A 12,411-nucleotide genomic window follows, 5' to 3' on the forward strand; every position below is an offset into this window, starting at 1 on the left:
GGACCCACAAGCCAGCTAGCACAGCCACCTAACCAGCTCTGACTCTCTGCCATTCACGTCTAACCAAAGGCCTCCTCTGTTGAAGCACGCACCAGCATTGATGTGTTCCTTTACCCTTTCCAACCATTCACACTATAGCAAAATGAAGAGCGATTTTTACTCACAACATTGACTGTAATATGGAAGCATTCAAACTCACACCAATCAATTGAAAAGCATTACAATATTTAATTACTGCTTATTATACAGTGTTAGTATAGTAGCAAAACCTATGATGTTGATACAATTAAAATGAATGACCATAGCATCAGAATCATTCATTTCCATACTGTAGGTACATATGATTCTTAAAAACATCTTTGGATAATACATAGCAAACAAGCACCTTGTTCAATTCAGTACCAATGGCCATGTATTCGAGACACAGTTTACACTTCAAGTATGAATATAAAAAAATACACACATATCATAAGTTACAAATCTTAACTGTTATTAAAAAAAGAAATAAACAGGATTACCCTTCTACAAAATTTATGGCACATAGTGCATCAAGTATTTTTAACATTTCTGATACAGACCTCATCATAGTACAATTGCCTATCAAACAAGAATGAAAGCCAAAGGTTTTCTAGCTGCATTATCTGACAAAAGTTATATTCTGCATCTATGAAACTTTGGTTAAAGCTTAACATCAGAGTACCAGCATGGCAGGGTTGCCAAAACCCAGTTATAGTGGTCACAGTGACATAATTTCACCTAAATGATGATAGGGTTCCTTCAGGCAGGTTTCCTTATGTAGTTCGGCATATATCTAGCAATCCTCCAGCTTGGTCGTCAGCTACATTAATAAGAGAACCATGATATTTTCTGCAAAGCATTTTGGGCATTATGCTGTAATAAGTAGTACATTTACATTTACAGGCATGAAGGCCGAACGTATTCATTCAAAGGGTGTCGAGGTTGTGCTACAGCTAATGTCAGTTCCAATGGCACTATTATGTTCCTTCTCAAGATTAGAGGTAATTTCAGTAGTTATAAAAGCACCATTCAATGATCCTCTTTCAAGTTGGTGGTTACTTACACACACTACAATCTGTAATACCTTTTCAGCATCAAACAGTAACCCAAACAGTGGCTTCTCGGCTGTTAGTATTCTAATGTATCATTACATATCATTACAGAATAAATATGGTCAAACGTAAATATTTTACAATATAATGAAATTCTTCTCATGAGAATTGATTCTTGTGAGAGGTAGGGTCACATGCACCTATAGGACCTAGAAGAGACATGATCTGGAAAACAATATCACAAATGTACTGAGACAAACTATCTACTGACTGGAGATGAGAGCTTGACCTTGACTTAGCACCTCTAACATGTAGACAACAGTTACCACCATATTAATGAACTAAATATATATATATAAATAACTGTTTTCCAGGTCACAACGCCAATGATTTAGTGTCTATTTGGTTGTCTCTCTATGACCTGCTAGATAAATCATTCTAATTACATGTCAGTCAGAGAGTAGTCAGTAAGTCATTGGGCTCTGAAAGGTTTTCAGTACTATTACACAACAGAACAGCGAGGATTAATCTGTGATGCAGGACTCCTCACCTACTCACCTCACCTTTGACGTTTGAGATAAGGCAAGTCTGGGTGACCATTAGTAGAAGAATACACAACAACAGTTGTACACAAAGCCTAGCTAACTGATTGGCGAACGATTCTTTCCCGAAAAACCCATGTCTGGCGCAACTTTGGTTTTAGAAGTGGTGGGGACATCATACATTTTTTGATCCTGTCGGATAAACACTCCAAACAGCCTCCCCAATCACTCGGAGGCATCTGCATGGTCCAAAAGCACACTGTTGCCTCGTTTTGTATCACATTCCAATGATAAAACTGGACAAAATGCAATTTCAGACTGTGGGAGGGACATGTCCCCCCATCCCCAGTGAAAGTTGCGGCCCTGTCTGGATGTATCTTCTGATCTGGAGAATTCTCCTTCCTTGATGTTTGTAACATTTTTAAGCTTTTATCATTTTGGGTTATTACTAATCTAATCACAACAAAAACATAATTTATCAGAACATTTTTGCAGGAATTCATAATTACCCTTGTTCCATAACACTATAAGTTAATACAATTCAAATATTTATTGAGATGTTCCATTTACCCAACAAAAAGTTGTCTTTTTTGTATAAAAATGTAAATAGTTGTACCAGTTCTATAATGACTGTGTTTCCTTTCAGAGTTCCATAAGAACATTTTACCCTTATGAGATGAGTAAGCTCTTACTTGAAACCATGAGAGGATTCTTCCCTTAGCTCTGTACTGTGCATCTGTGTTGCTACTTCCGGCCCCAAAATATGATTGTTTCCCTTTATGCGAGACTCTACAATGCTGGAATATGTGAGATTGTTTGACAGTCTGCTTTCGATATTCCAATGCACAGAGGTATTTGGTTACCATTACAATTACAAACACTAGTGAGGTCAGACGTAACAGACGTAGCTCATCTTCAGAGTTATTGGTTCTGCTGAAGGACCCTTTATAGCTATATATATCTATCTTGAAGATTTTTATTTATTTTGCAATTTGAATGGAATTGAAGGAGAGAGAGACTGTTTACACATGCTTGGATTTAAATCAACGATATTCGAGTGATAGGCTGTTTTAAAACTCTGCAGCTGCAATAATAAAAACAATAAAAACAAATATGGTGACGCCCGAAAGCGCGATGGTGATATGTAAATTAGATGCGCATTCGATCCTTATATTACTGTAGAATAGGCTAGGCTGCAGAAAATGTAGGCCTAACTATCACAAGAAAAAAAGTTATCGTGATGAGATGATAGGTCTACACGCATTGTGAACTGTGCTCCATACTGAGATGGGCTGTTTGTCCCCACCATGAGCGTTGATGATTGATCATGCAGAGAGAAGAGAAGGCCGTAGAGAAACCCGATTTAGACATCGCATATCATTTAAGAGTTCCATTTCACGCCATGCTGTTGATATAAATAATTTATTATAATTTACCGGTTTCTCGCAGTTATTTTTCCCGGGAAAAGGGAGTGGTTTTGGGCGGTAAATCTTGGTAACTAGGTTCCTGTCATTAAACCCTAGTGATGAAGGGAGGAAAGGGATGGCAACCTTCACAAATTTAGTGCATTGGATCCCCAGACGCTCTGGTTTCACTTCCTGGTCTGATTTTGGGAGAACGTTGAGAGACCGTTGGGAGACCATTGGGAGATGGTTGGGTTGAGGTTTGGTCCCTGACCATCACTGGACATAAACCAGCAGGCTGTTGTGAGGCTGGGGAATGCACTTCCCACAGAACCCACCACAACGACCATAGATTCTTGCCCCATCCTACAGACAGAGGGAGAAATAAGAATTAAATGGAGTGGGACAGGACGAATAACTTTCCATAAAGAAATAGGATTTTACTAATGCTACTAGAAATTCCTAGACTAGAATCATAACAGGGGACAATTCAGATTAATAGGAGGGTTTAGAGTAGAGTTATTCAGAACACCAGAATCCTAGAGTCCTCCTTACCTCTGATCTGTGGACTTTGACGGAGACATAGTTGCCCTGTGAGGTCCACTTGGTTGCCTCAGCCACCCTCAGACCAGTCCCAATGAGGTTGATGCTAAACTGGCCCTGTGGAAGAACACCACAGTGATTACAATAGACCTCAAACCAACTTCTCTTGAATAAACTGAAATTGTTTTAAAGTGGACCTGATCAGGATTAAAATACATTCAATTAGTCTGTATCACATTTCCATTCCAGGGGCTGACAACGAAAGCAGCACCACGGTTCAGTGGACAGACACACTGAGCTACACTGGACGGTTAAATGTGATTATGTGGTTACTCCACTGGTGGAAACTGGGAACACGTACGATTTTACTCCAGTTAACAGACTGGACATGTCAGGTCAATAAAACCCATTCAGACAGAACTGTATTTCAATACTTGCCCAGGAAAGGTTGGCTCAAGGCCCCCATCAAAACATACAGGCATACAGATTACAGTCTATAAATTACAGACTCAAAAATGGTCTCTGTTTCCTACCTGAGGACACTTGGCAGCACTGTAGCAGTCTCCTGCTGTGGCGAAGGGGACGGGACGACCAAACAGGGTCTGAGAAAACTTCAGGTCTGTGGCTGATACATAACACCGAGACACAGAGCATATGGTTAAATCAATACACGATCAATAGACAGACAAAGAGCATATGCAGGTTACAATCAATACACAGAGACATGAGTTCCAGTAAGAGACAAGGCGCTCTAAGCAACTGCCCTGGCCTAAAGCACATCAGAGGTTAAACCACATGACGTTTAAGATGAGCTTAGTTAATCTGGGTATTTCTACTTTATTGTCAGACATGATGACCATGACCAGTGCTCCTCACTTTATCTGCCTCTGTCTCTCTCTCTCTGTCTCACTCACTCTCTCGCTGTCTCTCTCTTCCTCTCTCTCTCTCTTTGTCTCTATCTGAAAAGGCGGTAAAGTTCATGAGAAACGCATTACACAGCTAGAGCAGCTCATAACCTTCTCTTCATCTTGAAACCATTATTATAGTCAAGCCGCCCCAAATCTAAATGAGTTCCATGCAGTGGGAGGGGAGGGCCTTGTGTGCTGGGAACATGTGCTGTCAGGACCAGAGTAGACAGGGGATGGGGTGGGAAGATGACTACATGTGTTCTGTGGAGTAGTGTAGTGGAGGGCAGTGGGCTCCCTCCTCCTAGCTGCACACAGATATAAATACCACTAATCCGGACCATGCCACATATGCACTAATCTAAGACATGCTCAGGGACAACTGGAGAGGTGTGGCTGGATGTCGTAATGGGCAGAGGAATATCGCTGGAGATGTTGCATGAGTGTGTGTGTGTGCGAGAGAGTATGAGCGAGGGAGTATGCATGTGTGTGTCAGAGAACACAAGATATTTTGTCTGTTTACAAGCATTTGTGTGTATATGAGTATGCCTGTGTGTTACCATGTATCTGTGTAAGTGTGTGCCTCAAGGTGCCCATGCGTTGTCAACTCTATGCCAGTGATCTGAACAAGGCCTGTTGAAAGGCATTATCATGATTTCTGTGCTGAGTCTGAGGGTGTGGCGAAAGGCGGTGAAAATTGTATTCGGTGAGCGAATCCGTTTTTTTATGAGGTGGGCGAGAGGATCGGGCTGTGTGCAGGGGTAAAACAACAAGGATGTGTGGTCTCATTGTAGTGGAGTGGTCAGTCAATCGCATGGTCATTACTCACTCATTATCCTCAGTGAGCTGATGTCCAGACGGACCTTATGGAAGAGAGTGTATCCCGCTGCAGAGTAATCGTTCCTGCAGTCACAGTCCTGCCTTCTGCTGTCGTTGTAGGGGCAATCAAAAGGATTCAGCAACCTAGACATAAAACATTTGGTTTCATGTCACGCCTACTCCCGTTCCCTCTCTCCAGCGCTCAACGTCGCCGGTCTACTAACCACCGGTCCTGGCAGCCCACATTACGCACACCTGGCAGCCCACATTACGCACACCTGGCAACCATCATTACGCACACCTGCTCCCCATTGTTATGCACACCTGGACTTCATTACCTTGATTACTTCCCCTTTATTTAGCCGTCAGTAGCCTCAGTCTTTAGGAAGTATTGGTTTTGTTCACGTTCAGTATGCTTCTTCTGTTCTGTTTATCTGCTTATTCTCATTATTAAACTCACCTTCTGCATTTGCTTCATGACTCCTAGCATATGCGTTACAGAATACTGCCTCTGAAAAAAATGGACGCAGCAGAAGATAACCCCATCTTCATGATGGTCGAGGAACAGGGTCATCTACGCCACCAACACCACGACCAACTGGCTCTACTGGGTACAACCATGAAGGAGGTCCTCCCCGTTCTTCACCGCATCAACACCACCACGGAGGTTCTCCATACCTCTGATGGAGGGCCTCCTACCACGGGTCGTCACAGTGAGCCAGTCCCCCAGCCTTCAACCCTGCCCGACGGTCCCTTCCGCAGATGTATGACGGTACTCCATCGAGATGCCGTGGCTTTCTTCTCCAGTGCTCCCTCTATTTCGCCTATCAGACGGGACCCCCACCATCGAGATGACCAAGGTTACCACAGTCATTTCCCTGCTGACCGGACAGGCGTTGTAGTGGGCTACGGCCATCTGGGAGAGAGGGGGAGCTGGGTTCCTATGAGAGGTTCATGGCTCTGTTCAGGGCGGTCTTCGACCATCCTCCAAAGAGCAGAGAGGGATGTTGAGCGACTTTTCCAACTCCAGCCGGGTGCTCAGACTGCTGCGGAGTACGAGGACGGGATGAGCCGGTGCTCCACACTCTATTCCACAGTGGACTGTGCGAGGAGGTCCAGACGGAGTTGGCATGTCGGGATGACAACATATCCTTGGACCTCTGGACTGTGGCAGCCTCCAGCGGATGGGATCAGCCAGTGCTCCACACTCTATTCCACAGTGGACTGTGTGAGGAGGTCCAGAAGTCCAGGAGTTGGCATGTCAACATATCCTTGGACGCTCTCATCGCGATGGCCTGGATAACCTTCTTCGGGAGCGGTGGTGTCCACCTCACCTCCCTCCTTTGGCTGTGCTGAGGCAGAGCCTGAACCCATGGAGGTAGGGGCCTCACACCTCTCTGCGGCAGAGCGGCGTCGCCGTAGACATCTGAGCCTCTGTCCCTTTTGAAGCCAGGAGGGGCACCAGCTTTAGCGGTGTCTGGTGCGTCCCAACCCGGGGTCCACTAGAGTAGAGGGGCAGCCCTGTGACCTTCCATCTCCCAGGGTAGGCATAAGTATTCCATTATCATCTTTTTCCGCCAAACCCTTTCTGGTTCCCATTTCACTGGTTGGCTGACCCTCAAGGTGCCGCTGGGAATTTCATCGACCAGGCCCTTGCCTCCTTCCTGAACTTAACTTCATACCCGCTCTCCTCTCCCTGTCCAAGCGACCATTGGGATCCGGCCCAATTACGCAAATTTTTTAACTATTTAACTAGGCAAGTCAGTTAAGAACAAATTCTTTTTTTCAATGACGGCCTAGGAACAGTGGTAACTGCCTGTTCAGGGGCAGAACGACAGATTTGTACCTTGTCAGCTCGGGGATTTGAACTTGCAACCTTTCGGTTACTAGTCCAACGCTCTAACCACTAGGCTACCCTGCCGCCACATCACAGCTCCCCTCACCCTGACCGTGGGACCCATGCACCAGGAAAGCCTTTTCTTCCTCATCACCACTGCACCTGTACACAAAGTCATCCTTGGCCTCCTGTTGCTCCAACTTCATAACCCCACCATTTTCTGGTCGAGGGTGAGAATCACTGCCTGGGGACCAGGATGCCAGAGGACCTGCTTTCCTGCACCCTCTGGTTCCACTTTGGTAGAGGGTCCTGTGAGTGGCTTCCAGCCTATCAATCTGTCCTCCCGAATAATTGGCCCCTTGTGTTGGGACATAGATGTGGTCATCTGCCAGGCTCTGGAGAGGGAACCCGCTCCTGCTACCTGCCCTCCAGAACACATCTACGTCTCCACAGGGGTGAGAGATCGGATGTTGACCTGGGCACACACATCCCTCGCCACTGGACACCCAGGTATCACCCACACCATCCAATCCCTCTCTTTGATAAATACTGGTGGCCCACCTTGGCAGGACGTCGCACACTCTGTCAACTCATGCACCGTATGTATCCAATCCAAATCTCTCCGGCACGCTCCAGCAGGTAAACTACTTCCCCTTCCCGTGCCTCAGTGGCCTTGGTCAAATCTGTCCATAGACTTTGTAAGTGATGTCTTCCTTTCTGATGATTATACCTACTGCTCTCCAGGTCGCTGAGGCACTATTCCAGCAGGTCTTCCGGCACTATGGCCTTCCAGAGGACATAGTTTCCGACCGTGGTCCCCATTTCACATTGCGGTTCTGGAATGCCTTCATGGATAAGCTTGGTGCCACGGTCAGCCTCACATTCAGGTTCCAGCCTCAGTCCAACGGGCAGGTGGGGAGTTTCCTAAGGAGTCACTGCCAGGACCGGCAGGGGTAGTGGGCCCGGTTCCTTCCCTGGGCAGAATACACCCAGAACTCACTTCGTCACTCCTCCACTCCCTTCCAGTGCATTCTGGGATATCAGCTGGCCTTGGCTCTGTGGACTCCGAGCCAGACTGAGGCCCCTGCAGTGGACGAGTGGTTCAAATGCGCAGAGGACGTGTGGAATGCCGCATTTGTAAGGCTCCTGTCCTCAGTCAGAAGGATCAGGCGGACCGGCATCGCAGTGAGGCTCCCGTGTTCCATCCTGGTGATCGCGTCTGGCTCTCCACCAGGAACCTCTCATTCCCCCTCTGGTGTTGCTCATGTTCAGTACGCTTCTTCTGTTTTGTTTATCTGCTTATTATCATTATAAAACTCACCTTCTACACCTACTTCCAGACTCCATGCAAATACGTTACAATACATTGCTTACATGTAATGACTTTTTGAATGAATGTTCATATAGAATCATATACAGTATTATAGTGTATTCTGTCCATAAACAGAAAATGAATTCAGCACAGACACAGGGTAATCCGGCTTCAATGAGCACACCTGTATCCATAGACCTCTGAGTAGTTGTCTGTCCTACCACTCCGCAGCGTAACATATTCCTTAGGGAAATCAGTCTGCATCTCAGCACAGTAGATCTAGGAAGAAACACATTGAGACAACAATTGCTGAATCCTGGCCTGGAAATTATTAATGATGAAGTGATAGTCAGTGATTCTGACAGAGAGCACACACCTGTAGTATCCTGGACTTGACTTTCAGGTAGTACTCCCCATCCATCCTCACCCCCTGTATCATCTGGACTTCTCTGCAGGATGTCAACAACTGACCTAAAATCAGAAATAAGACGGAGCACCTTTAGGGCTGGATTCAATTCGTATCACCAAAGCATCGTGGAAGTTCAGCGCTATAGCTCGTTTGAAATCTAAAGACAATGTTCCTGCATTCGCGGGGACTGCATTCACGGTAAGCGCTGCTTATGTCGTCGGCTCAATCGGAAATTACCTTCACATTTTAATGAGGATCTTCTGTGATACTTCTGCAAAAACGATTGAATCCAGTCCTTAGTGTTACAGTTTTATAGGATGGTATGTAGGTCAATTTCAACATAACAATATACTTTACATCGCAAATGTACATGATCTACCATCATGTTTTTTCAGTAAAAATCGATTCTTTTAACTTCTTATGGCTGCAGGGGCAGTATTGAGTAGCTTGGATGAAAGGTGCACAGAGGTGCCCATAGTTAACTACCTGCTCCTCAGTCCCAGTTACTAATGTATGCATATTATTACTCATATTGGATAGAAAACACTCTGAAGTTTCTAAAACTGTTTGAATGATGTCTGTGAGTATAACAGAACTCATATGGCAGGCAAAAACCTGAGAAAAAATCCAAACAGGAAGTGGGAAATCTGAGGTTGGTCGATTTTCAACCAAGACCCTATTGAATACACAGTGGGATATGGATAAGTTTGAACTTCCTACGGCTTCCACTAGATGTCAACAGTCTGTAGAACCTTGTTTGATGCCTCTACTGTGAAGGGGGGCCGAATGAGAGGGGATTGAGTAAGGTCTATCATGACCTGACCATGCTCTGACCATGCACGTTCACATGAGAGGGAGCTCTGTTCCATCGCACATCTGAAGTCAGTGTAATTCTCCGGTTGGAACGTTACTGAAGATTTATGTTAAAAACATTCTAAAGATTGATTCAATACATCATTTGACATGTTTCTACTGACTATTACGTCTGCTTTTAGTGAACGCGCTTCCTGACTTTGGATTTGTTTACCAAACACGCTAACTAAAATAGCTATTTGGACATAAATGATGGACATTACCGAACAAAACGAACATTTCTTGTGGAAGTGGGAGTCCTGGGAGTGCATTCCGACGAAGATCAGCAAAGGTAAGTGAAGATTTATACTGCTTTTTATGAGTTTTGTTGACTGCACAATTTGGCGAGTAACTGTATGACTTCCTTTTGTGGCTGAACCCTGTTCTCAGATTATTGAATATTGTGCTTTTGACGTAAAGCTTTTTAAAATCTGACACAGTGGTTGCATTAAGAACAATTTATCTTTAATTCTATGTAAAACATGTATCTTTCATCAAAGTTTATGATATTTATGTTATTTGACGTGGCTCTCTGCAATTTCTCTGGATATTTTGGAGGCATTTCTGAACATGGCGCCAATGTAAATTGAGGTTTCTGGATATAAATATGAACTTAATCGAACAAAACATGTATGTATTGTGTAACATAAAGTCCTATGAGTGTCATCTGATGAAGATCATCAAAGGTTAGTGATTCATTTTATCTCTATTTCTGCTTTTTGTGACTCCTGTCTTTGGCTGGAAAAATGACTGTGTATGTCTGCGATTTTGCGGTGACCTAACATAATCGTTTGTGGTGCTTTCGCTGTAAAGCCTATTTGAAATCAGACACTTTGGTGGGATTAACAACAAGATTACCTTTAAAATGGTATAAGATACATGTATGTTTGAGGAATTTGAATTTCTGTTGCTTGAATTTGGCGCCCTGCACTTTCACTGGCTGTTGTCATATCATCCAGTTAACGGGATTGCAGTCTTAAGAAGTTGGGGCAGTGCACTCAAAAACATAATTTATATATATATATAGTTGAAGTCAGAAGTTTACATACACTTAGGTTGGAGTCATTAAAACTCGTTTTTCAACCACTCCACAAACTTCTTGTTAACAAACTATAGTTTTGGCAAGTCGGTTAGGACATCTACTTTGTGCATGACACAAGTAATTTTTCCAACAATGGTTTACAGACAGATTATTTCACTTATAATTCACTGTATCACAATTCCAGTGGGTCAGAGGTTTACATACACTAAGTTCACCTGTGCCTTTAAACAGCTTGGTAAATTCCAGAAAATTATGTAATGGCGTTAGAAGCTTCTGATAGGCTAATTGACATCATATGAGTCAATTGGAGGTGTACCTGTGGATGTATTTTAAGGCCTACCTTCAAACTCAGTGCCTCTTGACATTATGGGAAAATCAAAAGAAATCAGCCAAGACTTCATTGTAGACCTCCACAAGACCTCCACAAGTCTGGTTCATCCTTGGGAGCGCCTGAAGGTACCACGTTCATCTGTACAAACAATAGTACGCAAGTATAAACACCATGGGACCAAGCAGCCGTCATACTGCTGAGGAAGGAGACGCGTTCTGTCTCCTAGAGATTAACGTACTTTAGTGTGAAAAGTACAAATCAATCCCAGAACAACAGCAAAGGACCTTGTGAAGATGCTGGATGAAACAGGTACAAAAGTATCTATATCCACAGTAAAACGAGTCCTATATCAACATAACCTGAAAGGCCGCTCAGCAAGGAAGAAGCCACTGCTCCAAAACCGCCATAAAAAAGCCAGACTATGGTTTGCAACTGCACATGTGGACAAAGATTGTACTTCTTGGAGAAATGTTCTCTGGTCTGATGAAACACAAATAGAACTGTTTGGCCATAATGACCATCGTTATGTTTGGAGGAAAAAGGGGGATTCTTGCAAGCCGAAGAACACCATCCCAACCGTGAAGCACAGGGGTGGCAGCATTATGTTGTGGGGGTACTTTGCTGCAGGAGGGACTGGTGCACTTCACAAAATAGATGGCATCCTGAGGCAGGAAAATTATGTGGATATATTGAAGCAACATCTGGACAGTGACACCAAGCATACTTCCAAAGTTGTGGCAAAATGGCTTAAGGACAACAAAGTCAAAGTATTGGAGTGGCCATCACAAAGCTCTGACCTCAATCTTATAGAAAATGTGTGGGCAGAACAGAAAAAAAGCGTGTGCGAGCAAGGAAGCCTACAAACCTGACTCAGTTACACCCGCTCTGTCAGGAGGAATGGGCCAAAATTCACCCAACTTATTGTGGGAAGCTTGTGGAAGGCTACCCGAAACGTTTGACTCAAGTTAAACAATTTAAAGGCAATGCTACCAAATACTAATTGAATGTATGTAAACTTCTGACCCACTGGGAATGTGATGAAAGAAATAAAAGCTGAAATAAATCATTCTCTCTACTATTATTCTGACATTTCACATTCTTAAAAAAAAGTGGTGCTCCTAACTGACCTAAGACAGGGAATTTTTACTCTGATTAAATGTCAGGAATTGTGAAATCTGTAGCTTAAATGTATTTGGCTAAGGTGTATGCTGCCGGGCCAGCAGGTAGTTTAGTGGTTTGAGCGTTGGATAAGTAACCGAAATGTTGCAAGATCAAATCCCTGACCTGACAAGGTAAAAATCTGTCCTTCTGCCCCTGAACAAGGTAGTTAACTCACTGTTCTTAGG

General features: G+C 43.9%; 1 protein-coding gene across 3 annotated transcripts in view; it reads right to left on the reverse strand.

Moving 5' to 3' along the window:
• Positions 1-208: 208 nt before the first annotated feature.
• The window catches only part of LOC129867215 (A disintegrin and metalloproteinase with thrombospondin motifs 20-like), a 164,137-nt gene continuing 151,934 nt past the window's right edge, over positions 209-12,411 (reverse strand). For 2 of the 3 annotated variants that reach the window (XM_055940473.1, XM_055940475.1), the window contains 6 exons: positions 8,808-8,902; positions 8,616-8,710; positions 5,293-5,426; positions 4,092-4,183; positions 3,571-3,675; positions 209-3,381 (listed from right to left, as the gene is read on the reverse strand). In XM_055940473.1, coding sequence (XP_055796448.1) covers positions 3,292-3,381; positions 3,571-3,675; positions 4,092-4,183; positions 5,293-5,426; positions 8,616-8,710; positions 8,808-8,902 — 611 coding nt within the window. In that variant the 3' untranslated portion in view covers positions 209-3,291. Of the gene's footprint in view, positions 3,382-3,570; positions 3,676-4,091; positions 4,184-5,292; positions 5,427-8,615; positions 8,711-8,807; positions 8,903-12,411 lie in introns of those variants that run through there. The other variant, XM_055940474.1, reaches the window with a different exon arrangement.

This window comes from Salvelinus fontinalis, chromosome 12, assembly GCF_029448725.1.
Source record: "Salvelinus fontinalis isolate EN_2023a chromosome 12, ASM2944872v1, whole genome shotgun sequence".
Taxonomy (NCBI): domain Eukaryota; kingdom Metazoa; phylum Chordata; class Actinopteri; order Salmoniformes; family Salmonidae; genus Salvelinus; species Salvelinus fontinalis.